General features: G+C 44.6%; 1 protein-coding gene across 1 annotated transcript in view; it reads right to left on the bottom strand.

The window, feature by feature from the left end:
• Window positions 1–10924: 10924 nt before the first annotated feature.
• drosha (drosha ribonuclease III) overlaps window positions 10925–25993 on the bottom strand; it is a 210482-nt gene continuing 195413 nt past the window's right edge. Inside the window, exon 32 of the mRNA XM_072450415.1 lies at window positions 10925–11496. Coding sequence (XP_072306516.1) covers window positions 11360–11496 — 137 coding nt within the window. The 3' untranslated portion in view covers window positions 10925–11359. The remainder of the gene's footprint in view (window positions 11497–25993) is intronic.

Here is a 25993-nt window from a genome sequence, read left to right as displayed (position 1 = left end):
GTGGTTTGTGGTGGTTGTTCGTTCGCTCTAGCTCTGTTATAAAGGTAAAGAATGACTGTACCTAAGGATGTCACGATGTAAAATGTTAGTACAACAATTGCGGTAATATCATGATCAAAACAATAAAATCCAAAATTTTCTTGTGGGACCTGCTTAAAAAAATCAAACTTTCTAAATGATCAATTTGACATTAACTTGATTTTGCCTCTAAAATAGTCACGTTTCTTTCAACTAAATTAAAAAAGGACCTAATTTATTTGGAAAATTTACATTTTTCTTTCAATTGAATTTTAAACAAACATTTTTTTTCCTCTAAACATTTTGTGATTTTTTTTTTAATTTAGTCTTTACAAATATAATGTGACCAAAATAATCACGATTATCAATTGGCATCCCTAATCATACCTAGAACATAGGAAAGCTAGCTGGCCATATGAAAGCTAGCTCGCCATGTTTTTACCAGAGTTTAGACCAACTGTTCATAACAACTACGTAAAACCTTACCTCAAAACTCTGCAAACGAATCATCTAAAACCACTTTTTGTTCTTTTTTCTGTGAGCTGGACCCCAAATACCAAATACTTCCTCATGAACTGAATGTTGCGCAATTCTTGTCATAAAATAGTGGGTTTTTGTTAGATTATGCACTGATAAAACATTCATTCAGGCGGAAAGAGGAAAATACTGGGGCAAAAGTGTAATTCAACACCACAAACTTTCAATGTCTGGATTTAATGACTCTGTGACTGTGAAATTATATTACAGATTTTAATTTAATTTTGCCAAAATGGGTGTTTTGCCTGGGTCCAGATTGCAAAACAAGCAGCGAATGGAAGATGAGTTTGTGTGGTGTGTATGTTTTTTTTGTCTTCACCGCGGAACACTTCTCTTGAATCCGGTTTTAGAGAAGAGGGAATACAAGTCGACTGTATTTGACCCTTTATTTGACCCGGAATCCAAATGGTTTGAACAGCAAAGGTACATTCTGTTCATGGGTTACAGTCTTTGGACCGTTTCACTCATATATTTCTTTACATCTCGCCTCATCGTTGCTCTACGCTGGACCTACAATTACTCGCCTGGAATAATGACGGCGTCCACTAACGAACCTTTCATTTCAATGTAGAAGAGCTGCGCTTTGGTTTCACTACAAAAACAAATACGTTTTGGGCCTAATCTTATTGACATTAAGAAGATTAAAATGGTCCAACTGCCCAAATTTGCGTCCAAGAATGCCAAACACTCCCGTGACGCTAGCGCCGCCGGCTGCACTTTAGCATCTACAGGACAACTTGTTTACTTTTCTGAGGCCAAGTTAACGCCCTCCATTAAGACTCGACATATTTGTGCTAAAAAGTGACTTCATTCGCCAGAAAACGTCTAAAAAGTGAGACTCACACAGTTTTCACCCGCTACGACCACTTTATAAAATGACTAAACACGCTGTAAACACATTCGGTGAAGCCCCAGTATGCACCTTTTTGCCGGTCCCTCGCGCCGTTAGCGTAGCCCGTTAGCATAGCGGCTGTTAGCGGGTAGCTTAGCCCTGATTTCCCGCGGGAGCGCCTTGACCTTCCAGTTAAACCCAGAGAAGAGCGCCACCCGGCTGCAGAAGGTCACGCTTCATCCCGCAGAGAACGAGGAGATTTAGAGCCGTCAATAAACAACAAACAGAACAACAACAACAACTGTGACGCGGCGCACGAGTAAACAACAGACTTCACTGATGGACAACAGGACAAGCTCAATAAATGACTCACATTTCATCAAATGTGTCACTAAATAAACAAAGAAAAGATCATTATTGTTTATTTTGTCTCTAAACTAAGCTTTATTTTATTTAAATGAAGCCAAGAGTCATTGAAACTGAAAAAAAACAAATATGTAGAACTGTGAAAAATAAGAAATTGATTTTTCTGATTCAACCTTAAGACTGTTTCTCATCTTTATATTATTTTAAGTTTTTCGAGGCCAAACCAGATCCAGACTTTTGAAATTGAAAAACAAATGTTTCAGAGGTTTTAATGTTGAATCATGAAAAATAAAGCCATCATTTTGTAAAGTCGACGTTCAAAATACACATTAGTAAACGTTATTATTTAATTTGGGTGTTTTTAGATTTTAATTTAAAGTTTTAATCCGTTTTTTTACCTTCGTATCATTTCAAGTCCAAACCAGGTCCAAACTCAGACTTTAAGACAAAAACACTAGAAAGTAAATGACTTGAAACTTACAAAATTAAGGTAAAATAAAAAAACAATTAACACAAAATAAACCTGTTCAAAAGAAAACAATCAATTAATTATTTTTACCCAGTTTCACATTTTAGTTTTTCAGTTTCAAAGGTCATGAAACACGTTTGACAGAAGGAAACAGACACGTGGTTAAACTCGGCTCCGCCCACCGACCATCAGAACATCGAGTTCGTACTTTGAATACGACGCGAGCTGAGATCATTTGTTTGTCCCCACTCAGACCGACGTTTGTTTATCTCACAACACCCACAACCACACCCACAACCACACCCACAACCACACCCTCACACCGGTGTCGACAGGCCACGCCTCCTCTTCACGACACACGCCCTGACGGAGGATCAGCGAACGTTACATTCAGTCATAGAGCTGCGTTTTATAGAGTCTGGAAAACGTTGCAGTTCAAAGTTAAAAGCTCCAAATTGGTCAGAATAACGGACAAACGACGGTTAAAATCGCAGCCAACGTCTGGAAATAATGACATGTTATTTCCCCGTCACAATTCAAAGTAAAACTGGGCGATTAATCACACTTAAATCGAGGCTGAGATTCAGTAAAAGAAATGTTTGGAGTTCCGTTTTCGTCTTAAATGGAAAGATTGAAAGTCTGTTTATGCTAAAGAAATCAAGGCTTCACACATTGAGATCAAATACGAGGGGGAAGGTTAAGCCGAGATGAAGGTTGTGTGTTTTGTCGTAACTTAACGTATTATTCCAATTGTTTACAACAAAAAAGATTCAAAAAAAGTCATGTTGATTTGCCTCAAAACGGCAAATTAAACCGTGAAGAATCACAGCCGGAGACATTACTGTGAGTGGCGTTGGCGGGAGTCGAACCAGACACCACCCCGTGTGACGTGAAGCCTTTTCTTTAAGTCCCTTTGCCCTTTCAATTTCATCCATACTGTTTTGAGCGCGTTTCTATGCTGATGTCCGTTTCTGGATTGGTGTGTGGTAGTAGATGTGTAGACGCAGCTAGCTCTCGTGGCTAGCTCTCGTGGCTAGCTTCCGTGGCTAGCTCTCGTGGCTAGCTCTCGTGTCTAGCTCTCGTGGCTAGCTCTTGTGGCTAGCACTCGTGGCTAGCACTCGTGGCTAGCTCTCGTGGCTAGCTTCCGTGGCTAGCTCTTGTGGCTAACACAATTATTGCTTGATTTGGAACTCATTTTGAGATTTGTTTGATCAAATTTACTCTTGGGACATAAACCGATCACGGCTGATTACGTCAAACGCTAACTTTGAGCTAAAACTGTAAAACATGTTTCTCTTGGTAAAAGTGAAACAGTCACAATTATGTCTCTGCATAAACTCGACTAATAACCGAGTTCTGTTCACAAGTTTTAACAGTTAAATACGACACGGTTCCAAATCAGGCAATGACTAATCCTCGTGGCTAGCTCAGGCGGCTAACCACACGGCTAGCTCTTGTGGCTAGCCTCGTTGCTAGCGCTCGTGGCTAGCCTCGTTGCTAGCCTCTGATGTGTTGTGGCTGAACTGTTTTGATGGAGCAGTTTTTCGTTGTCCGATCCGTAGAGTCGTCCCAGAGGTTGTGGTAGATTCCAAAAGGCCCGACGTCACTGGCCGTCCATCGACCCGCTTTGTAAAACGTGAGATTTTGTACTGAATATTTATATGACACAATAAAACATCTTTGAAAATCTGACCAACGACGTCTTGTTTTTCTGGGGGGCGGGGCTTAGAGGAGAGGTTCTGCACGTGCCCAGACGCTTCTGCGTGAACTTGTTACAGCTGCTGCCCTTTTCCATCCATGAGGAAATCCACAGTCGGGGCCCTTTCCACGGTCGGGGGCCCTTTCCACAGTCGGGGCCCTTTCCACAGTCGGGGCCCTTTCCACGGTCGGGGGCCCTTTCCACAGTCGGGGCCCTTTCCACAGTCGGGGCCCTTTCCACGGTCGGGGGCCCTTTCCACGGTAGGGGCCCTTTCCACGGTCGGGCCGCTCTAGTTCCTGTTGTAGTAAAAGTTCAGATCTTCAGGTCGGAGGAAACCTTAACCATAAAACACACACACACCTCCGACAGAGTCCCGCCCCTCACAGAGTCCCGCCCCTCACAGAGTCCCGCCCCTCACAGAGTCCCGCCCCTCACAGACACTGGCACACGGACCTCACTCACCTGCTCCTGAGCATAAAAGCCTGTTGCTGGAGACACTTCAGTGTCTGTGTTCAGAGGTGAGTGTCTGTGTTCAGAGGTGAGTGTCTGTGTTCAGAGGTGAGTGTCTGTGTTCAGAGGTGAGTGTCTGTGTTCAGAGATGAGTGTCTGTGTTCTGAGGTGAGTGTCTGTGTTCAGAGGTGAGTGTCTGTGTTCAGAGGTGAGTGTCTGTGTTCTGAGGTGAGTGTCTGTGTTCTGAGGTGAGTGTCTGTGTTCAGAGGTGAGTGTCTGTGTTCAGAGGTGAGTGTCTGTGTTCAGAGGTGAGTGTCTGTGTTCAGAGGTGAGTGTCTGTGTTCAGAGGTGAGTGTCTGTGTTCAGAGGTGAGTGTCTGTGTTCTGAGGTGAGTGTCTGTGTTCAGAGGTGAGTGTCTGTGTTCAGAGGTGAGTGTCTGTGTTCAGAGGTGAGTGTCTGTGTTCTGAGGTGAGTGTCTTTGTCTGTGTTCAGAGATGAGTGTCTGTGTTCAGAGGTGAGTGTCTGTGTTCAGAGGTGAGTGTCTGTGTTCAGAGGTGAGTGTCTGTGTTCAGAGTTGAGTGTCTGTGTTCTGAGGTGAGTGTCTGTGTTCAGAGGTGAGTGTCTGTGTTCTGAGGTGAGTGTCTGTGTTCTGAGGTGAGTGTCTGTGTCTGTGTTCAGAGATGAGTGTCTGTGTTCAGAGGTGAGTGTCTGTGTTCAGAGGTGAATGTCTGTGTTCAGAGGTGAGTGTCTGTGTTCTGAGGTGAGTGTCTGTGTTCAGAGGTGAGTGTCTGTGTTCTGAGGTGAGTGTCTGTGTTCAGAGGTGAGTGTCTGTGTTCAGAGGTGAGTGTCTGTGTTCAGAGGTGAGTGTCTGTGTTCAGAGGTGAGTGTCTGTGTTCTGAGGTGAGTGTCTGTGTTCAGAGGTGAGTGTCTGTGTTCAGAGGTGAGTGTCTGTGTTCTGAGGTGAGTGTCTGTGTTCTGAGGTGAGTGTCTGTGTCTGTGTTCAGAGATGAGTGTCTGTGTTCAGAGGTGAGTGTCTGTGTTCAGAGGTGAGTGTCTGTGTCTCACCCTGTCCTCTCCTAATAAAACCCTCTGGAAACACAAATCTTTTTGATTGACAGTTTTTCTTCTGGTCTTGTTCAGCTTCTTGTGGCGCAGGATGTAAAGCACACTGCACTCTCATTCAAAGGTTGCTGGTTCGACTCTCACACGGCACAGGTGGGTCAGGACCACCACTGACCCTCAGAGAGGCTTTTATAAAGTTCAGCTGAGCCAGAAAAGTCAAGACAATGTGACATTCTGGAGCAGGATTTGAACCCAAAAGCTCATGGTGGAGTGGCTCTTTTCAAACATGTGCGTGTTAAGCCCTGAGCCACTGCAGCTCGACTTTCACTCGTGTCTGGAATATTTTACATTTAGATGATTGACTAGAGGCTCATGCTTTGATCTCACGTCTGAAGTGTCTGCTTCAGCTTCTGGTGGCTCAGGAGGTAGAGCACTGGTTTTGGACTCTGGGCTGTGATCTGAGGTTTCTGGTTCAAGTCTTGCTCCTGAACAAAGTGTTTAAGTGTGAGACTTTATATGTTTGAAATAAAGTCACACATGGAGCTCTGAGGGCCGGGGGCCCAATGGAGGAGGAAGGAGAGCGCACACCACAGAGTCCAGCTAGATCTGGAGGTCGCTGGTTCAACTCCTGCTTCTGCCACAGGTCCAGGACTGAACAGAGACACTGCACCAGGTGTCACACTCAACCTCAGGTGGCAGTGCCATTGTGCCAGGTGAGGGTGAGGGTGAGGTGGCACTCAACCCACTCAAATAGTGAAGACACTTAAGGAGAAGGACTCAGGTGAGTCCTTCTCACACTCCTTAAGTGTGAGAGTGTCTTAAGGAGAAGCCATTTTATCAAAAGTTTAGAGTAAGCATTTTTTATAAAGTTTCAGTCAGTCTCAGGATTAGAACCCAGAAGACACATTTAGAGTCCATGTTCTTCTCCTCTGGACCACAGACTCTCAGAAGAATCTCATGTTTGTCTGTTATTTGACAGATAAAGTGACAAACTGTTGTAACAACAAAGCAGGATTTGAACCCACACCTTCAGAAGACACATAGTCCCTGTTCTTCTCCTCTGGACCACACATCACCACAGTTCTGAGGCACATTATTTAGACTCCATTTCCACTTTTTTATTAATTTATTTCAAAAGTCTTCAGTAAATCATCCAAGTTGGGATTTGAACCCACAACACTGTGGACGGCTGCACTTTGAGTCTGACAAATGTGCTGCACCTTAACCACTTCACCAGAGGCTCTCTCACATGTTAGACACTGGAGTTCAGGATCACAGAGCGTCGTGCAGCTTCATCTTAAAGACACAAAGCACAACAAAGATTCTAAGATAATATGAAAATGAAGTTTATCATTAAATGATAAACTTCATTTTCATCTTATCTTAGAATCTTTGTACTAGTAAACTAGTAGATTTGACCCAGAGTTAGACGGCGCTCCACGTTTTTAAAGAAACTGGAACCAGCCGCAGTGAAAGGGCCGTGTTCAGTGATGTTCTGTCGTCACGGCAACACAAGCTGGAGACACATTCTACTGTTTCATTTGCATTTTTCTTTTCAAAATGCAGATGTTTTGAGCAAAAACTGCCTCAGCGTCTTGGGAAAGCAGTGCCATTATTCAACCGCGACGACTGAAAGGACGTTCAAGCCGTAAGATTAATACGAGACGTTTCAGGAGCCAATCGCAAAGAAAGAAAAAAATAAATAAAGAACGACAAGCTTCAACGTTTATGAATCACAAGTTTCACTGTATTTGACAGAAATATCCGATCGGTCATAAAGTTCTGTAGAAGCTGCTGCGACTGTCACGATTATTCACGGGCGAAACGTCCAACGACACAAAGGTCAGGCAAAGGTCATGTGTAGCATGTATTTCAAATACAAGCAGGTTCTTTAGAATATATATATATATATATATATATATATATATATATATATATATATGATGACAGTTTGGGCTAAAATCAGAGGGTTCTATAGTTCGGCTGCTGGAGTGCAGAATGCGTTGGTAACATATATTTAGTGAGACAAACATTTAACATTTAAACCTGTGAATGACCATTCAGTTATTTACGATAGAGATATGTACATCAGAGTTTACTTCAGTCATATAAATCCATTTATCCAAGTATGAAAGTTCCTGAGGTTCCAGCGTGTTTCAAGTGTCAGGAGGAAGTGCAATGTCTGTATGAAAAGTGTCTGAACCACGAGCAGTGGTGCAATTTGAAAGAGTTCTTGAGAAAACAAAAAGAAGGGCGGCGACAGGAGCCTCCGACCGGCCCCAGGAGCCTCCGACCGGCCCCAGGAGCCTCCGACCGGCCCCAGGAGCCTCCGACCGGCCCCAGGAGCCTCCGACCGGCCCCAGGAGCCTCCGTCCGGCCCCACCAGAGCAGGTGGAGTTCTGGTTGTAGAGTTTGGACTGGTGGAGGCTCGGTCCGGCTCAGGGTCCGGCTCAGGGTCCAGCTCAGGGTCCGGCTCAGGGTCCGGCTCAGGGTCCGGCTCAGGGTCCAGCTCAGGGTCCGGCTCAGGGTCCGGCTCAGGGTCCAGCTCGCCATGGCTGGCCGGTGGCAAAACACACTCTTAACTGGACGATCTGGGCCCTGTAGTCGGCTCCTAAGATCCGGACCATAAACGTATTTAATACATTGAACAAATACAACAAAAAGAGGACAATCCATTACTATTTTAAACCATCTGTAGAACGACCCGAGTTCCGTGTCATTGGCTGCACTGACTTCCTGTTTCTATGCAGCTGATTGGCTGCGACGCACGACGTGATGACGTAACGGGAGAGAGCGAGCGAGAGTTTAACCAGGGTTACACATGCAAAGGTCATGCAAAGGTCAAAGCTGGGATTGAACCGTCACCTTTAGCTCCACAAACACCAGGACCTAAAAAACACTCTGGAAACATCTACGAGCTTAAACAGGACAATAAGTTGTGTAAAGTCATTGACACAAGTCGTATTTATCTTTGAGTGTCAAAATGTACATTTTGGTTTTATTTCAAGTGTAATGGCATTTTATTTCCTCATTTCAAGTTGAAAACACTTTTCTTTTTCTTATTTCGAGTAAAACAAGATATTTGTTGCTCGTTCCATTGGCCATAGAACCCAAAACAAGATAAATACGACTTATTTCAAGCACTTATTAACTCATTATCTCAGTTTAGATGCTGATTCTGTCAATCCACATATATTTATGAGCACATGTTGTCCACAGATCTGCTCTGAACATGCTGCACACGATTGATCTAAAACAAAAACACAGGAGGATCGTCAGTTTAGCGAGAAATGTACGAAAAATATTATAATGTATTTTCCGGACAATAAGTCGCACCAGCCAAAAAATGCATAATAGAGAAGGAAAAAACATATGTAAGTCTCATTTTTGATTTATTTGATCAAATCTAAGACCAAGAACAGACATTTGATCTGTAAATGCAGTTTAAAATAATAACAGATGAGAGAACATGGTGAATAGGTGTACGTATGCTAATGCTAACAACTTCAGCTACATGACGTATGCTAATGCTAACAACTTCAGCTACATGATGTATGCTAATGCTAACACCTTCAGCTACATGACGTATGCTAACGCTAACACCTTCAGCTACATGACGTATGCTAACGCTAACACCTTCAGCTACATGAGGTATGCTAACGCTAACACCTTCAGCTACATGAGGCACAGACAGAACTGTGGTAAGTGTCTGGTATGTTCACGTAACATATGAACAGTTATTCAGATAACTATAGCATAAAGAACATGCTAACAGATAACTATAGCATAAAGAACATGCTAACAAGTTTAGCAAAGCATCAGTTTTACCCCAAATCACTAAATCCACTGAATTCTTCTTCCTCTGTGTCACTTCTAAACAACTCCACAAACTCCAGAGGAAGAGGAAGTGCAGATTCTTCTTCTGCGTCGCTTAGAGCCGAGAGCGCCCTCTTGTGGTTGTAAGTGTGAAAATAATGAATAATATATAAAAGTCGCACTCCGGCCAAAAAGATGAAAAAAGGTGCGACTTATAGTCCGGAAAATACGGTAAAAGCAACACAAAAGCACAAATAACAGACGTTCATACTTTGTTCCATCGATGTGCTGCATAAACGCTTCACGAGCTGGACTTTTCGGAGAACGTGGACAGAAAAGCGTAATAAAACTACTACGTCACAGGTTTATACATTCCAGTTTGAAATCGTTCTTACCTTGAGCGTCGACTTCGCCTCACGATATCGCGCCATCGGATTCATTTCACGTCTCATTTCTGGAGGCGTTCCGCGCACAAACCCTCCGCTAACCCGCGCCTCAAACGCGACGGCAAATCCACGCCTTTGTTCCCGCGGCGACAGGGAACGCGGTAATTAGACTATCTATAATTAAGATCTGCGGCGGCCAATCGCGTGCGAGAAAGAAGGTCTAGGAAAAGAGGAGCGCGGCTGGTTTGTGACGGACGGATGTGACGGACGTTATTAAAGCTGCTCCGTGTAACTTTTCCGCTTCGTCTCGCGGAGAATGTTTGAGCCGGAATGTTCCGCAGAGGACTTTAAACTCGTCTTGTATCTTTTAATGGTCAAAAACACCTTGACAAACGTAGTGAGCGAAGTCGTCTCTCCACAGATCGGACCTGTAACCTGGCCTGGCGCTGTCACGTGCTCGTCGCCGTGGGATACGCAAGTGTAAAGCCGAAGTGTAGAACATGCCAGGGAAAGCAAGAACATCTTTTTCTTTTCTTTTGACAGATTTTCACATAAAATTCAGTCGTTTAGTAGATTAATTATATTTAAAGTTCACTACAGATACATTAAAGGACACATTTGCTGCAGCGTTTGTCGTGTTATGTCTTTGCGTTGGAACTTAAAACGATAAGCAGCTGTAAGGAACGTGATTAGAGTCAGAAATGTTCAGATGATGATGGATCTCCACCTTTGACAAAATTTGAAGCTGTGTTTTTGATTATGTGAGAACCTTAAATACGTGTCCTTTAAAGTGGGCGGGGCTGTAGTAAAAAAAAACACAAATTAAGTTTATACTTGAGCCAAAGAGAAAGGCGGTTGAAATACGGGAAATATATTTTTTTTGTTTGTTTTTTGACAGATGAACATGGAAAAAAAATAATAATAATAATTCTGTATGTGCTTTAATTTATTCATTTATTTTTATATATTTGACCTTTTCTCTCTGGACTTGTTTAGTTAGATTGAGTTTATTTTGTTATTTTGAATATTCTTATATAAATACTGACTGTAAACCGGGACGAGGGGGCATTTCTCCTGTCGCACAGTGAAAACAGCTGAGGAAAGAAACTGGCAGAATAAACTTACATTTGACACTTTATTTGACATTTTATTTATTCGGACAATCATTCCTGAAGTTGCTACGAATACGAAAAACCTCACGAAGAGCGAAAATCACGGCACGGAAATATTTTAAAACTGTATTAAACACAGGGTTTTATTACGGTGAATACTTTCATCACAGTATTCATTCTAACAAACCTCTCCTCATTGGTCCAGGCTCGTTCTTGACTAAACCGAGTCCTGATTGGTGCCAGTCGCCTGCTTTTGTCCCTCACTTCCTGCTGCTGTCTTCCTCTGCGTCGCCGCTGTCCCTCACTTCCTTCCTGTTTTGTGGCTTTCCCTCACTTCCTTCCTCTGTCGTCGTCGTCGTCCCTCACTTCCTTCCTCTGTGTCGTCGCCGTCCCTCACTTCCTTCCTCTGTGTCGTCGCCATCCCTCACTTCCTTCCTGTTTCGTGGCTTTCCCTTACTTCCTTCCTCTGTCGTCGTTGTCGTCCCTCACTTTCTTCCTTCGCGTCGTCGCTGTCCTTCACTTCCTGCCACCGCCCCTCACTTCCTGCCGGCCGCCCTCCTCCGCGCCGTCCTTGACTTCCTGCCGCCGCCCCTCACTTCCTGCCGCCGCCCCTCACTTCCTGCCGCCGCCCTCCTCCGTGTCGTCGCTGTCCCGCTCCTGCCGCTCGCGCTCTCGTCTCATTTCCTTCAGCTCCTGTCGGTATTTGCGCTCGATGAAGCGCTTCTGATGGGCCATCTGAGGGAAGTTATCTGGAAACGACGGAGAGAAGAGGGGAAAAGGGAGAGAAGAGGGGAAAAGGGAGAGAAGAAGAACAAGGTTATGATCAGAAAACGCTCTTCTGTTGGTTTTGGTGATTGAAATAGCGTTTAGCGACAGGTTTTTATGTTTTTCTCCTTTCGACTTCACGCCCGATTTAAATGTAAATGATAGTTTTACACTAATCGAGCAGCTTTTTGTGGAGAAAAGAGGACAAATCTGTAGAAAATCTCAGGATCACAGTTCGTTCCTGGTCTAATTCTAGTCCTGGTTAAATATAAACTCATAAACACCAAAGACGTTCAAAAGTGTAAAATAAAGTCACGTTGCCGGGAGTCAGGAGTTTTCCGAGTTAAGCTCGGCCGTGTTTGCGTGTAAGTCTCTGATGAGAACACGGGAGCGTGACGGACACATAGACCTGACCAGGCACTTTACACGCCAATATCACTCCGCCAGAACGCCTCCCCACCGGCCTTAAAGTCACAGGAAATACACAAGGAACAAGTTAATTTAGAGCGTGTAATGTGAGTTATTATCTCGACCTTCCGTTTCAACTAGAACAAAAACATTGTTCAATCTTTTGTAAAAGGGCAAAAGTAAACTGGAAAAAGTGCCAATAATGTGCATGAATTAGGAAGTATTTATCTAGATTAAAGTGTACATAGTAGAAAAAGCTTCAGTTGTAGTCATCTGGACTCAGTTTGAAAAAAAAGACGTTTCGACTCTCATCCAAGAGTCATTGTCAATAAAAGAATTTAGGTCGAGAACTCCGATATTTATACTATTCTGTGGTAAGACCCGCCCATTGGGCGGAGCCTTCCTGAAGTAGAAAGAGTTGTTTGTTTCAACAGAAACTCCCCCTTGTATCTACTGAGCTAGCCTATTGAGAATCTTAATGGGCTATTAGAATCCTCTTTGTCTTTGTGAGACCCTGGCTCAACCACCCTGAGTACCTGATTAGCATCTAAATGTCCTGGTCCTCTACCTTTCCAGGGGTTCAGTAACCCATTATAAATAACAGGAAGATTAAACCTAAGCCCTCCATTTCTGTTTAAAGAAGGTCTTTCTTTTTTAACAAAAGTAGCTTCCTTGACTCCTCTTTCAAACCATCTTTTCTCCCTGCTTAAAACCTTCACCTCACCGTCTTCAAACGAGTGATTAGAGGCTTCAAGATGGAGATGCACGGCACTCTGAGGTCCTGAACTTGTATTTCTTCTGTGCTGATAAAGCCTCTTGTGTAGAGGCTGTTTTGTCTCACCTATGTAACGTTCTTTACAGCTGGTTACCCTGCTTGGGCCCTCAACAGAGTGAAGAGAACCAAGAAGCAGGACAAAAGGGAAACTGAACAGAGAAGGAAGGGTGTTTCTATCCCTTATGTGTCTGGCCTGTCGGAAAAACTGCAGAGAATTTTTAGACAACACAAAGTCCCTGTTTATTTTAAACCAGGAAACACTTTAAGACAAAAACTGGTTCACCCTAAGGACAAGTTGCCGACTCAAAAACAGAGCAATGTAGTTTATTCGATCCAATGCAGTGAAGAAAGTTGTAAAGAACGTTACATAGTGAGACTAAACAGCCTCTACACAAGAGGCTTTATCAGCACAGAAGAAATACTAGTTCAGGACCTCAGAGTGCCGTGCATCTCCATCTTGAAGCCTCTAATCACTCGTTTGAAGACGGTGAGGTGAAGGTTTTAAGCAGGGAGAAAAGATGGTTTGAAAGAGGAGTCAAGGAAGCTATTTTTGTTAAAAAAGAAAAACCTTCTTTAAACAGAAATGGAGGGCTAAGGTTTCATCTTCCTGTTATTTATAATGGGTTACTGAACCCCTGGAAAGGTAGAGGACATTCAGATGCTAATCAGGTACTCAGGGTGGTTGAGCCAGGGTCTCACAAAGACAAAGAGGTTTCTAATAGCCCATTAAGATTCTGAATAGGCTAGCTCGGTAGATACAAGGGGGAGTTTCTGTTGAAACAAACAACTCTTTCTACTTCAGGAAGGCTCCTCCCAATGGGCGGGTCTTACCACAGAACAGTATTAATATCGGAGTTCTCGACCTAAATTCTGTTATTGACAATGACTCTTGGATGAGAGTCGAAACGTCTATTTTTTCAAACTGAGTCCAGATGACTACAACTGAAGCTTTTTCTACTATGGAACACGCCTGGACGAATGAGGGATTACACCGACATTAAAGTGTACATATTTGCAGAAAAATGGATTCCTCGATTAATCAATGAAAATCAATAACTGGATTACTAAAATAATCAGTAGGTGCAGCTCTAAAAAGAGGAGAAAGGAGGGAGAGAGGAGAGAGAGAGAGGAGGGAGAGAGGAGGGAGAGAGAGGAGAGAGAGAGGAGGGAGAGAGGAGGGAGAGAGAGGAGAGAGAGAGGAGGGAGAGAGGAGAGAGAGAGCAGGGAAGGGCGAGTGAGGAGGGAGAGAGGAGGGAGAGAGGAGGGAGAGAGCAGGGAAGGGCGAGAGAGGAGGGAGAGAGGAGGGAGAGGAGGGAGAGAGGAGGGAAGGGAGAGAGGAGAGAGAGAGGAGGGAGAGAGGAGAGAGAGGAGGGAGAGGAGGAGGGAGAGAGGAGAGAGAGAGCAGGGAAGGGCGAGAGAGGAGGGAGAGGAGGGAGAGAGGAGGGAGAGAGGAGGGAAGGGAGAGAGGAGAGAGAGAGGAGGGAGAGAGGAGGGAGAGGAGGGAGAGAGGAGGGAGAGAGGAGGGAGAGAGGAGGGAGAGGAGGGAGAGAGGAGGGAGAGAGGAGGGAGAGGAGGGAGAGAGAGAGCAGGGAAGGGAGAAAGAGGAGGGAGAGAGGAGGGAGAGAGGAGGGAGAGGAGGGAGAGAGGAGGGAGAGAGGAGGGAGAGGAGGGAGAGAGGAGGGAGAGAGGGGGGAAGGGAGAGAGGAGAGAGAGAGGAGGGAGAGAGGAGGGAGAGGAGGGAGAGAGGAGGGAGAGAGGAGGGAGAGGAGGGAGAGAGAGAGCAGGGAAGGGAGAAAGAGGAGGGAGAGAGGAGGGAGAGGAGGGGGAGAGGAGGGAGATATTCCTTGAATTGACAAGGATAAAGTCGAGTATTTCTACTTTAAAATTAACAAATACTTCCACAAGTTTAAATGACACAAGAGTTTGGGTTTCATACAGTTTCATATCCGTTTGAGTCGTTTCATTGGCTAAAACCGCCACTTCCACTTTGACCCTCATTAAACGTTGGACTTTTCCCCTTTTCCTGAAACGGTAAATGTCTTCACTTAATACTCGCCAACTCTCCCTCGTGAACCGCGCTCGTCGCACTTTCTCGTTCCCGATCATAAATTAGACGAAGAAAAACCGGCGGCGGCGACGAACAAAAAGAAAATAAAAGTAGTTTCGTCCGCTTTGAATCCCGACTCCAAAAAAACCTTTTCACACAGAAACGAGCGGCACTTCGCAAACGACTTAAAAATGCAAAGAAAGGGACGTATTATTTCCTTTTAACCGGCGTCTAATTCCTTCTTATGGCGGCGGAGAAGGAGGGAGCCAGATAAGGGCCGTATCCTATTAAAACCAATCAAATGGGAGAAGCGTTTTGAAAAGGACAGAACAAGGAAACGCGAGCTGAACGCCGCGGCCACAAAGCGAGCGCGGCCCGTTTCCATCTCATTTAGGAGAATGAGCAACATGTGTGGGGCCTAAGGGACTGCGACTGGATCTGGTTTGGAATATGAAAATGAAATTGCGCAGTTATTCGAGGGAGAAGACTGGAGAACATTTCCATTTCCATTGGGTTTTTGTCGCCGGTGCAGCCGACGCGAGAGGCTGAAAATATGAGTTTGGTTGAAATGGAGTGCGTCTTTTGAAGGAATAAAGTTTGCATCATTATTTCAGACGCTTTAGAAAGGAATCAGCAAACTTATTGTGGACTCTACATTATTTGTGACGTTGAACTCTGTGTCCAGTAACAAGCGAGATATTAAACGTAAACCGGGTCAACACATCTACAAAATGACAATCGGAGCAAATAATGGACCGCGATTAAGTGATTTGAGGCGTTTTTTACGGTTGTCCTGGTTTGAGCCCAGTTTAGTTCGGATGTAGACTTGATTTGGTTTTGTTGTAGTCCAGGTTTAGTCCCGTTCCGGGTTTTGTCCGGGTTTTATCCCACAATTTCCCTGCATTCTGGTTACCGAAAGTGGCGAGCTAGACAGGAGTCAAACCTAGAACCTCCTGAAATGGTGAACGTCGAGTTGTGGCTGGATGATTTGCTTATTATCACCATCAGGACTGTTCACCGTTAACCGATCACTAAACGTGAAGATATTTAGTTAACTAGGCATATAAGTGGCGAGCTAGCCAGGAGTAGTCAAACCTAGAACCTTCTGAAAGTGTGAACGCCGAGCTGTGGCTGGATAAATTGTTTATCACCACCATGGCTGTTCATGCTTAACCGCTCAACCGTGACCAAACAGAGTGAATATATTTTTAACTAGTAGCACATTTATTTGCCTTGTTTTCTACATATTTGCGCAGCATACTTTGCCGAAACTCCAATAATAATGTTTCTTTCAAAGACTGAGCAAACCTGAGTGACACTGCATTATTTATGGACTAATCTAATGACTTATTTATAATCACACAAGGTTTGTTTAAGTTGGATTTCACGTTGGTGGAGAAAACATGGAAAACTATCGAGCTTTTACCTGTTCAAGCTAAAGTAAGCGGCTAACATTAGCGACTTTACAACGTGACTCTAGAATAAAGAGTATTTTATTCATAATCACTAAAACGGTGTTCATAGGACCTTTTATTCAGTCGTGTTGTTCAGTTGAAAAACCTGTCACTGTTCTGTCTTTACTCGTTGTAGTTTACAGTAAAAAACAACAACAACAACAAGCAGCACTGTGTTAACGTTATCGGTGAAAGAAAACATTGAGAATTGTGCATCCCTAATCACCAACAAAACATTGGGAACTGAAAAGCATTTTGGAAAGATTTTCACAAACGTGTTATTTGAACAGTTTTATGTATTTTCTTAGATCATTTTGACTCATTTTGACGTTTTTTGACGAGTTTAGAGGTTAAATTTGGGCTGTGCAATTGATCGAATTTCAATCAAGTCGTGTCCAGTCGTTGATGATAGTTTGGTTAGTTTTGAAAGCAGAGGTGCATGTTGTAGCTAGTACTCTGTCGCAGCTTAGAGAAGAGTTTGAGATTTCTTTTTGGGTTGAACGGCAATGATTAATCGTCCATTTGGTCTATTAATATTGAAAGCCAAATGTGTGTGTTGTTAATGAGACCAAACGAACCAATACGATCACGACCGGTCAACACGACAACAATAACACGTCGCAAAGCCCGTGAGTAAAGCCGTAAATGTTTATCAAACAGAATCCTGCGGAGCCTTGAGGTCCGCGTGGCTTAGTTTCAAGTACGCTAACTATAATGCTAACGACAACAGATGAATGTTTGGTCTTGAGGGTGTTGCCGTCGGCGTCTGCGCGGGGCTGAATGCAGATGCTCTCGACCTGAAGGTTCTTGGCTTGGCCTCCGTTTATCGACGCCGTATAATTCCTCTCAAGGACAGTTTGGTCCGATGAGACTTTGTGATGAGGCGGCACATCCAGGACTTAGGCTGCGTCCTTTGATGCGCGGGGCCGGCGTTTAGCCCCCCGTCCCGACCTTGTTTTTTCGTGACGACCATTAGCGGCCGGCTTTGGGTCTATAAATAAAACAAGGACTCGGCCGGCGTAAAATGAGGAGCGATGCTTTTCCTTCGCAGCGTTTTGCATTCGCTTTGACGCCGCTTTCGGTCGGCGAACGGGGCGCATTTAATGACCGGGAAAGATTAAGTAAATTGACTAGTACATCGACCGGCCCGTTCAGCGTTTTCACTTAGAAGTTGAGCGATATCTTACAGCAGAAAACCTCGTTGAAGGAAGATGGAAAACATTCATTTATTTCCATGCGATCGGAAAAAGTGTCATCTACAAGCGATTTATCTTGTAGTAATTTAACAATGGTTGGAATATTGCGATATCGTGGGCCGTCACACATTTAATTCCAAGATTATTTAAATGTATGTAAACAGTGCACACTACATAGACCATGATCCTTTGCTCCATTTCAACAAGAAGAAATCTGTTTTTCAGTCTTTTTACATCTTAATACTTTGGGTTATAACAGCAATGATTCACGCCAAAGTCTCATCTTCGAAGTCTCCGCTCGAATATCGGAATATTGCGCTACTTCAATGGATGATTCACTATTTTTTTCCCTACATTTCACCAAATTGTTCCGTCATTTTGCTGCAGTTTCGATGATAAAAACGGGCGCTTTTCACATTAGGTTTGCGCAGATTGTGGTTCATGTGAAATAGTGACATATGGCTTCATCGCTGTGAGAACGAAAAGCTCAAAAATCACATGAAAACTCGATGAACCTTTCGTGCAGCACTATTACCGCGCACAGGGAACGTTTCAGACACTTACGCACCGACGTCTCCATTGCGTTGGACATGTAGCTAATCATTGACGAGTCATATCCGCGTTTTAAAATACAGTTGCTCTTTTGTACGGTGCGATTAATCGTGAAGGATAGAACCGTTTATGCACATTTCCTTTAGCGTTTACGTTCGTTTACGTCAGGACGAGAACCAAGATGTGGCTGCGGGTGGCGTAAAGTGTCTTTATTCGTAAAAACTCTCCATCTGGAAGACTTCAGTCAATATATTTCATCCTTTGAGCAAAATAGCACAAGGAGCGCTGCTTTGGGTACTTGAATGTCCAGAAAACAGTGAAATTAAAACAGGTGCTCAATTGGAGAGGAGTGATTCGTTGCAAGAAAAAACTGTTGTCTATGCGGTTATAAATTGTGGCGAAAAATATATAAGTCGAGTATTCCACAGAGAAAAAAAAACAAAAAACCTCTGATGATTTGCAAAAATAATTAAAACTCCTTTACATGGCTTTAAGTTCAGTTTTTTTTGTCTGTGGGAATAATCGACTTTTTTGACAAAATTTATACCCACATAGACAACAGTTTTTTTTATTTATTTTTTATTTCATCCTTTATTTGAAAAAAAAATACATGTCAAACGTCTCAATGCACAAAAGGAATCATTGTTTGACGAGTCGACTAATCAAAAGTCTAAAGTCAACAAACAAAATAATCATTGGACGCAGTCGACAACGTCCTGAAGCATCGAGTTTAAGGAGGCCATGCAAACAGGCCAACTTACGAGCCGGATCTGTGGCGAGGCGAACCCGCTTACAGTGAGAATGTTTGTTTCCTCAGCTCGTACACCTTCAAAGAAAAAACGCTTACGCCGTCAAACTTAATCTTGCCAAGACAAAGCTTCCATTTCCTCTCTCGACAATGAAACTATTCAAACAGGTTCCAACGCCGAATCTCAGTGCGTTTTATTACCCGGAGCGAGCGCGGCGCGGGATTAGCACGTAGCGATAGCCCGGGCTGACGCTCGGAGGACGGAGGGATTTCACCGCAGAGCGAAAGGCCAGACACAAAGAGAGGAGCGCGAGGGACAGGTGCTATGCTCAAGAGTCCTTATCTTCAGATTAACGGCTTTATGAACGACGCCGGCGACGACTCGGGCGACGAGCGACGCTTCACTCCAACGCGTTTCACTTTGTTTGAACAGAGCGCGGAGCGGGGAGATGGTAAGCAGAGACGGGAACTTCAGACGAGATGGACGCTATAAGCCGCTTCAACGCACACGCTCTACTGCGATTGGTTAAAGAGGAATCACATGTCTTGATACGGCAAAAACGATAACAGCAATTATAGACTTTACATCCTCAAAGAATACAAGTCCATGATTGCAGTTTTGTAAGTGTCCAACAGGGTCACAGGCGTCTCCAAGGAAGCGTCTCCAGGGAAACGTCTCCAGATCTTGGGCTGGTTTTGGTTACCCGTATCTAGAGCTAGAGGATTAGCTTGTGGTCTTTTCATGCTAACAGGGAACTCAGAACTTATAAACCGCCTCGCAGCCATCACACCAGAACCTTTGCTTTGGCACCTCATGTTTAGACCCTTCCAGGAGTAACTCATTTAGAGGACTTGAACAAGCCTGGTACTCGTTTAAACTCTATACCACAGCAAATTGGCAAATTAAAAACTGTAATTTTGTCGTTTGTAGACAGCGTTACAGAAAAACGTTTGTTATTAATTTTCCAACGAGTAAACCAACTTCAAACTCCACTATGTTGTCAAATCCTGGTCAAACTGATGTGTCCGTCATGTTTTTAGTGCATTATAGTCACGTTAGATCCAACACATGTTTACTACGCGAACATTAGCATGCTAGTTACGGTGCTAACGCATAATAATCGACAAAAAACACTTTCACAGGCGGCGATGTTTTCTAACTCTGCTCAGATGTTACTCGCGTTTGGTCGAGTCATCGTCAGTCGCCGGAGCAACCGTGATTTGTGAAGCTAATGCTAACTCCTTTACTGAAAACACTGCTAGCTCGTGGAATGGAACAAGCTAACGGAATTCACTGGGTCGGTCGGCAACGATCACGGACTGGACCTACCTCATGACAGACACTCGAAAAATTGATAGTTTGGACTTTGTGTGCCTTAAGTTCCCTTTCTTTGGACGCTTTATCTTCTTTACTTTTTAATTTGACTCATTTTGTTCTTCTTCGTCTTTGCCCGTTTGTTTTTGTTGTTTTACGGTTTGAATTTTGAAAAATGAATCAAATAAAACAATTGAGTGATGGACAGGTCTGTGGAACCATCAGTTTGGCGTCATCGCTCTTGCTCAGAAAGTGTTGGGTTCCGACCTTAGACCTTCTTGCGCAATATTTCATGAAACTGGACACGCCCTCATAGACGGGATTAATGAAACAAGCGTTAATGCAGCGAAATACAACTCCAGGTATGTTTCTGTTTAAGGATTAACGATGTACGATGTTCGCAGCAGCAGCAGCAGAACTCTATTTTTCAATTCGTAGTCAAGATATTTGAGGTCAGACATTATACTTCATGTACTTTTAAAGACTTTACTCCCTGGTTGTTCTTTGCCACATATAATTACGGCACATTTTTAAATCTGTTCCGACGGCCCAGTCATGTTTCTTTAAGCGAAATCGAGTCTCTCTCTTGCTCCTCGCTCTTACCTCGGGCCCTCGGGAGGTTTGCCAGTCTGAAACACTCAAGACTTCTCCTCCTCTTGCATCACTTTGTTTTCCCGTCTGTTTCCTAGAGTCCGGGCCCTGTTTAACTTTTAATCCCTGCTGGACGGAGGCTGGACGGAGGCTGGACGGAGGCGGAAAGGAGGCTGGACGGAGGCGGGATGGAGGCGGGACTGAGGCGGAAAGGAGGCTGGACGGAGGCGGGATGGAGGCGGGACTGAGGCGGAAAGGAGGCTGGACGGAGGCGGGATGGAGGCGGGACTGAGGCGGAAAGGAGACTGGACGGAGGCGGGACGGAGGCTGGACGGAGGCAGGACTGAGGCGGGAAAGAGGCTGGACGGAGGCGGGGCGGAGGCGGGCCGCGTCAAAGCGCCGCTCGTCGGCGATAAAAAGTGCAGGAGTTCGGGGCCTCGCGGAGCTCTCAAACTGGAGAAACGGTGATAGTGGTTTTAATGATCGAACGCGGGACGCAGCGGAGATTGTGTCAGAACAGCTCCACAGAGCTACAGACACAGAGCTACAGACAGTTAGAGCTACAGACACAGAGCTACAGACACAGAGCTACAGACAGTTAGAGCTACAGACACAGAGCTACAGACACAGTTAGAGCTACAGACACAGTTAGAGCTACAGACACAGAGCTACAGGCACAGAGCTACAGACACAGTTAGAGCTACAGACACAGAGCTACAGGCACAGAGCTACAGACACAGAGCTACAGATACATTTTAAAGTGTGATTTATTGCTACAGAAAAGATAAAATTAAGGATAATATTGGAACAACTTTAGGTCAGTGACACAATCATCTAAAAGCAGGATAACCCCAGGAAACACTTTTCTAAATGTGCAATATCCATCCATCCATCCATCCATCTTCTGCCGCTTTATCCGGGGCAGGGTCGCGGGGGCAGCAGTCTGAGCAGGGACTCCCAGACTTCCTTCTCCCCAGACACTTCCTCTAACTCCTCCGGGGGGATCCCGAGGCGTTCCCCGGGGCCTCTTCCCGGTGGGACATGCCTGAAACACCTCCCGAGGGAGGCGCCCAGGAGGCATCCGGAACAGATGCCCGAGCCACCTCAGCTAGCTCCTCTCGACGTGGAGGAGCAGCGGCTCTACTCCGAGCTCCCCCCGTGTGGCCGAGCTCCTCACCTTATCTCTAAGGGAGCGCCCAGCCACACGGCGGAGGAAACTCATTTCGACCGCTTGTATCCGCGATCTTGTTCTTTCGGTCACTACCCAAAGGAGGTAGTTTGGAGGTGCTGATTCTCATCCCAGCCGCTTCACACTCAGCTGCAAACCGTCCCAGTGCATGTTGCAGGTCCGGGTTTGATGGAGCCATCAGGACAACATCGTCTGCAAACAGCAGAGATGAGATCCTGTGGTCCCCAAACCGGACACCCTCCGACCCCTGACTGCGCCAAGAAATTCTGTCCATAAAAATTATGAACAGAACCGGTGACAAAGGGCAGCCCTGGCGGAGGCCAACATGCACTGGGAACAGGTCTGACTTACTGCCGGCGATGCGAACACAGCTCCTGCTCCGGTCATACAGGGACCGGACAGCCCTGAGCAAAGGGCCCCGGACCCCGTACTCCCTGAGCACCCCCCAAAGGACACCCCGAGGGACACGGTCGAAAGCCTTCTCCAGATCCACAAAGCACATGTGGACTGGTTGGGCAAACTCCCATGAACCCTTGAGCACCCGATGGAGGGTATAGAGCTGGTCCAGTGTTCCACGACCAGGACGAAAACCACTCTGCTCCTCCTGAATCCGAGGTTCGACTATCGGTCGGATTCTCCTCTCCAGTACCTTGGAATAGACCTTACCCGGGAGGCTGAGGAGTGTGATCCCTCTGTAGTTGGAACACACCCTCCGGTCCCCCTTCTTGAACAGAGGGACCACCACCCCGGTCTGCCAGTCCAGAGGCACGGTCCCCGAACGCCACGCGATGTTGCAGAGACGTGTCAGCCAAGACAGTCCTCCAACATCCAGATACTTTAGGTACTCAGGGCGGATCTCATCCACCCCCGGAGCCCTGCCACCGAGGAGTTTGCCAACAAGGCAAGGCAAGGCAAGGCAAGTTTATTTGTAGAGCACATTTCATACACAAGGCAATTCAAAGTGCTTCACACAGCAGGAAAAATGCATTCAAATCACAAAGAAATTACAGAAACAGAAATACAATAAAATTAACTAAATTAAAAATTATCAATCCAACTGATTTTCTAAACTAATAAAATCACAAACAAAAGAGAAGAGTGCAAAGAAAAAATTGTTTCAGTCATATGCGCAGCTAAACAAAACTGTTTTTAGCTTAGATTTGAACATTGTCAGAGTAGAAGCCTGTCTCACATCTTCAGGAAGACTGTTCCAGGTTTTAAAACTGAAACGCAGATTCCCCATGTTTTGTCCTGACTCTGGGCACCAGCAGGAGGCCGGTCCCTGAGGTCCTCAGAGTCCGAGATGGTTCATATGGCACTAACATATCCAAGATGTACTTTGGTGCTAGGCCTTGGAGAGACTTGTACACAAGCAGAGCTGCTTTAAAGTCTATTCTCTGAGCCACAGGGAGCCAGTGCAGAGACCTGAGAACAGGACTAATGTGATCATACTTCCTGGTTCTAGTCAGGACCCGAGCAGCAGCGTTCTGGATGTACTGCAGCTGTTTTACAACTCGTTTGGAGAGGCCAGTGAGCAGGCCGTTACAGCAGTCTAATCTACTGAGACAAACGCGTGGATAAGTCTCTCTAAATCTGGTTTTGACAGTATATTTTTGATTTTGGCAATGTTTTTTAGATGGTAAAAAGCTGCTGATGTTATTGATTTGACGTGGCTATTAAAGTTCAAGTCTGAGTCCATTATTACCCCCAGATTTCTATCTTGGTTTGTAGGTTTTAGAGCGAGACTCTGGAGGTGACCGCTAACACTTTCTCTTTGTTTCTGTGGGCCAAAAACGATTATTTCAGTCTTGTCTGAGTTCAGCTGGAGAAAGTTGTTTTGCATCCACAAACTGATCTGTTGGATGCAGTGACAGAGTGAATCCACTGGTCCATAGTCACCTGCCGATAGTGAAACATAGATCTGAGTGTCGTCTGCATAATTGTGATAGGACACATTTTCACTGCGTATCAACTGACCTAACGGCAGCATGAAGAGGTTGAACAGAAGGGGACCCAGGACTGACCCTTGGGGCACTCCACAGGTCAGGGTCATGTGGTCTGAGAGACAGCTACCAATTTCAACAAAGTACTTCCTGTCTTCCAGATAGGACCTTAACCAGTTTAGGGCAGTGCCAGTGATGCCCACCCAGTCCTCTAGTCTCTGTAAGAGGACCCCATGATCGACAGTGTCAAAAGCAGCACTCAGATCTAACAGAATTAAGACTGAGGCTTTGCCCGTGTCAGTGTTCAGGCGGATGTCATTTGTCACCTTGACAAGAGCAGTCTCAGTGCTGTGATGAGGTCTAAAACCTGACTGAAAAACATCAAATGAGTTGTTTATTAAGAGGAAATCTGTGAGCTGTTGGTAAACAACCTTTTCAAGGACTTTGCCCCAAAATGGCAGATTAGAGATGGGCCGGTAATGACTCAGTACTGCGGCATCAAGACTGCTCTTCTTTAGGAGAGGCTTTATGACCGCAGTTTTCAAAGACATTGGGAATGTTCCAGATTGAAGCGACATGTTAATTATGTGAGTGAATGGTGCTGACAAACTGTTCAGCACAGACTTTAGAAATCTGGTGGGTAACACATCATCAAGGCAGCATGTAGATGAACTCAGACTGGTGATGATCTCATGGACAGTTTTGTCAGTTACTGGTGCAAAGTGAGTTAGCTCTAAGTGTCTTGGTGGTTTTAGGGTAATTTTTTGCATTGTGGGATTTATAGCATTTTTAATGCCCTGAACTTTGTCATTAAAGAATAATGCAAACTCATTACACTTGGATGTGGAAATGAGTTCTAACGGCAGCTGAGCTGGAGGGTTTGTTAATCTGTTTACTGTGGCAAACAGGACACGCGAGTTGTTACTGCAGCTTCCAATTATTTCAGAAAAATATCTTTCCCTAGTTCTACATAAGATTAGGTTGTACATGTTCAGCTTTTCTTTGTAAATCTCTTTTTGAACCTGGAGCTTTGACTTGCGCCATTTCCGTTCGGCCCTGCGGCACTCCCTTTTCTGTGCCCTGACCGAATCATCATTTCTCCACGGCGCCTTCTGCTTATTTTTAACCATTTTAGCCTTTATAGGGGCGATGGTGTCCAGAACATTCAAAACACTAGATGTAACAGAGTTCAACAAATCATTTACATTAGAACATGAGACATTTTCAAAGTTTATCATTTCCATAAACAGTGCACCTGTGCCATCACTTATGTGTCTCCTCTGAACAACTGCAGGACCAACCGGAGGTTTGGGAGAAACAGACAGGTCAAAGAAGACACAGAAATGATCAGACAGAGCAACATCGATCACATTAACATTTGAAATATTTACCCCCTTTGTAATTATGAGATCTAGAGTGTGTCCTTTGCTGTGGGTGGGGCCTCTCACATGCTGAGTAAGACTGAAGGTTTCAAGGACAGCATCAAGCTCTTTAGCGTTTCTGTCACAAATATTATCAACATGCACGTTGAAATCACCTGTAATGACCAAACCATCAAAGTCTGTGCATATGACTGAAAGCATCTCAGTAAAATCATCAATAAAACTTTGGCAGTGCTGGGGAGGCTTGTATAAAACAATGAAGAGAATGGATGGAGACCGTTTTAGCTCCATTTTAAAGGATACATACTCAAATGATGAAAACACCCCAAAAGACAACATGCGGGTAATTATTTCATCTCTAAAGTCTTAGTCCACCAGATGGCAGTAGCAATAAGTGTGACGTTACTTCAGACACATGGATAGCAGAAGAAAGAACAAAGCATCTAGAATAAGTCAAATGTTTCTATGATAGATCCTTCCAGAAGTGTCGTATTTACCAGCTGCAGACCCGGATACTTATGTAAACACTCTGTCACATTCATTTTAGTGAGGCAGCAAATTAAAAATGTGCAATTTCCTTGATTGTCGTTTATGTTAATTACATTTGCCAACGTTAATATCTCACTTCAACCTCTAGTTTCTTAAGTTCACTTATTACAGTAGGATTTGTGGTGGTTGGTGAAACAAAACCAACATGTTCTATATGTATGCATTTATTACGAGCTAATTTCGGCGCTAACAGTAACAATCTTCAAAAAACACCTCCACACTCTGCTCTGCTGTTACTCTCGTGTTGCCGAGTGGTTTTTAGTTGCAAAAATAGCCCTGTTTTTCCATAGTCAGCGATGTTTGGAAGCTAACGCTAACCCTCCCATTGAAAA

This window comes from Eucyclogobius newberryi, unplaced genomic scaffold, assembly GCF_026437365.1.
Source record: "Eucyclogobius newberryi isolate DKJ021-1_F unplaced genomic scaffold, fEucNew1.0.hap1 SCAF_18, whole genome shotgun sequence".
NCBI classification, from domain to species: Eukaryota; Metazoa; Chordata; class Actinopteri; order Gobiiformes; family Gobiidae; genus Eucyclogobius; species Eucyclogobius newberryi.
The sequence above is the reverse complement of the archived record's forward strand: the minus strand, read 5'-3'. Positions and strand labels throughout refer to the sequence as shown.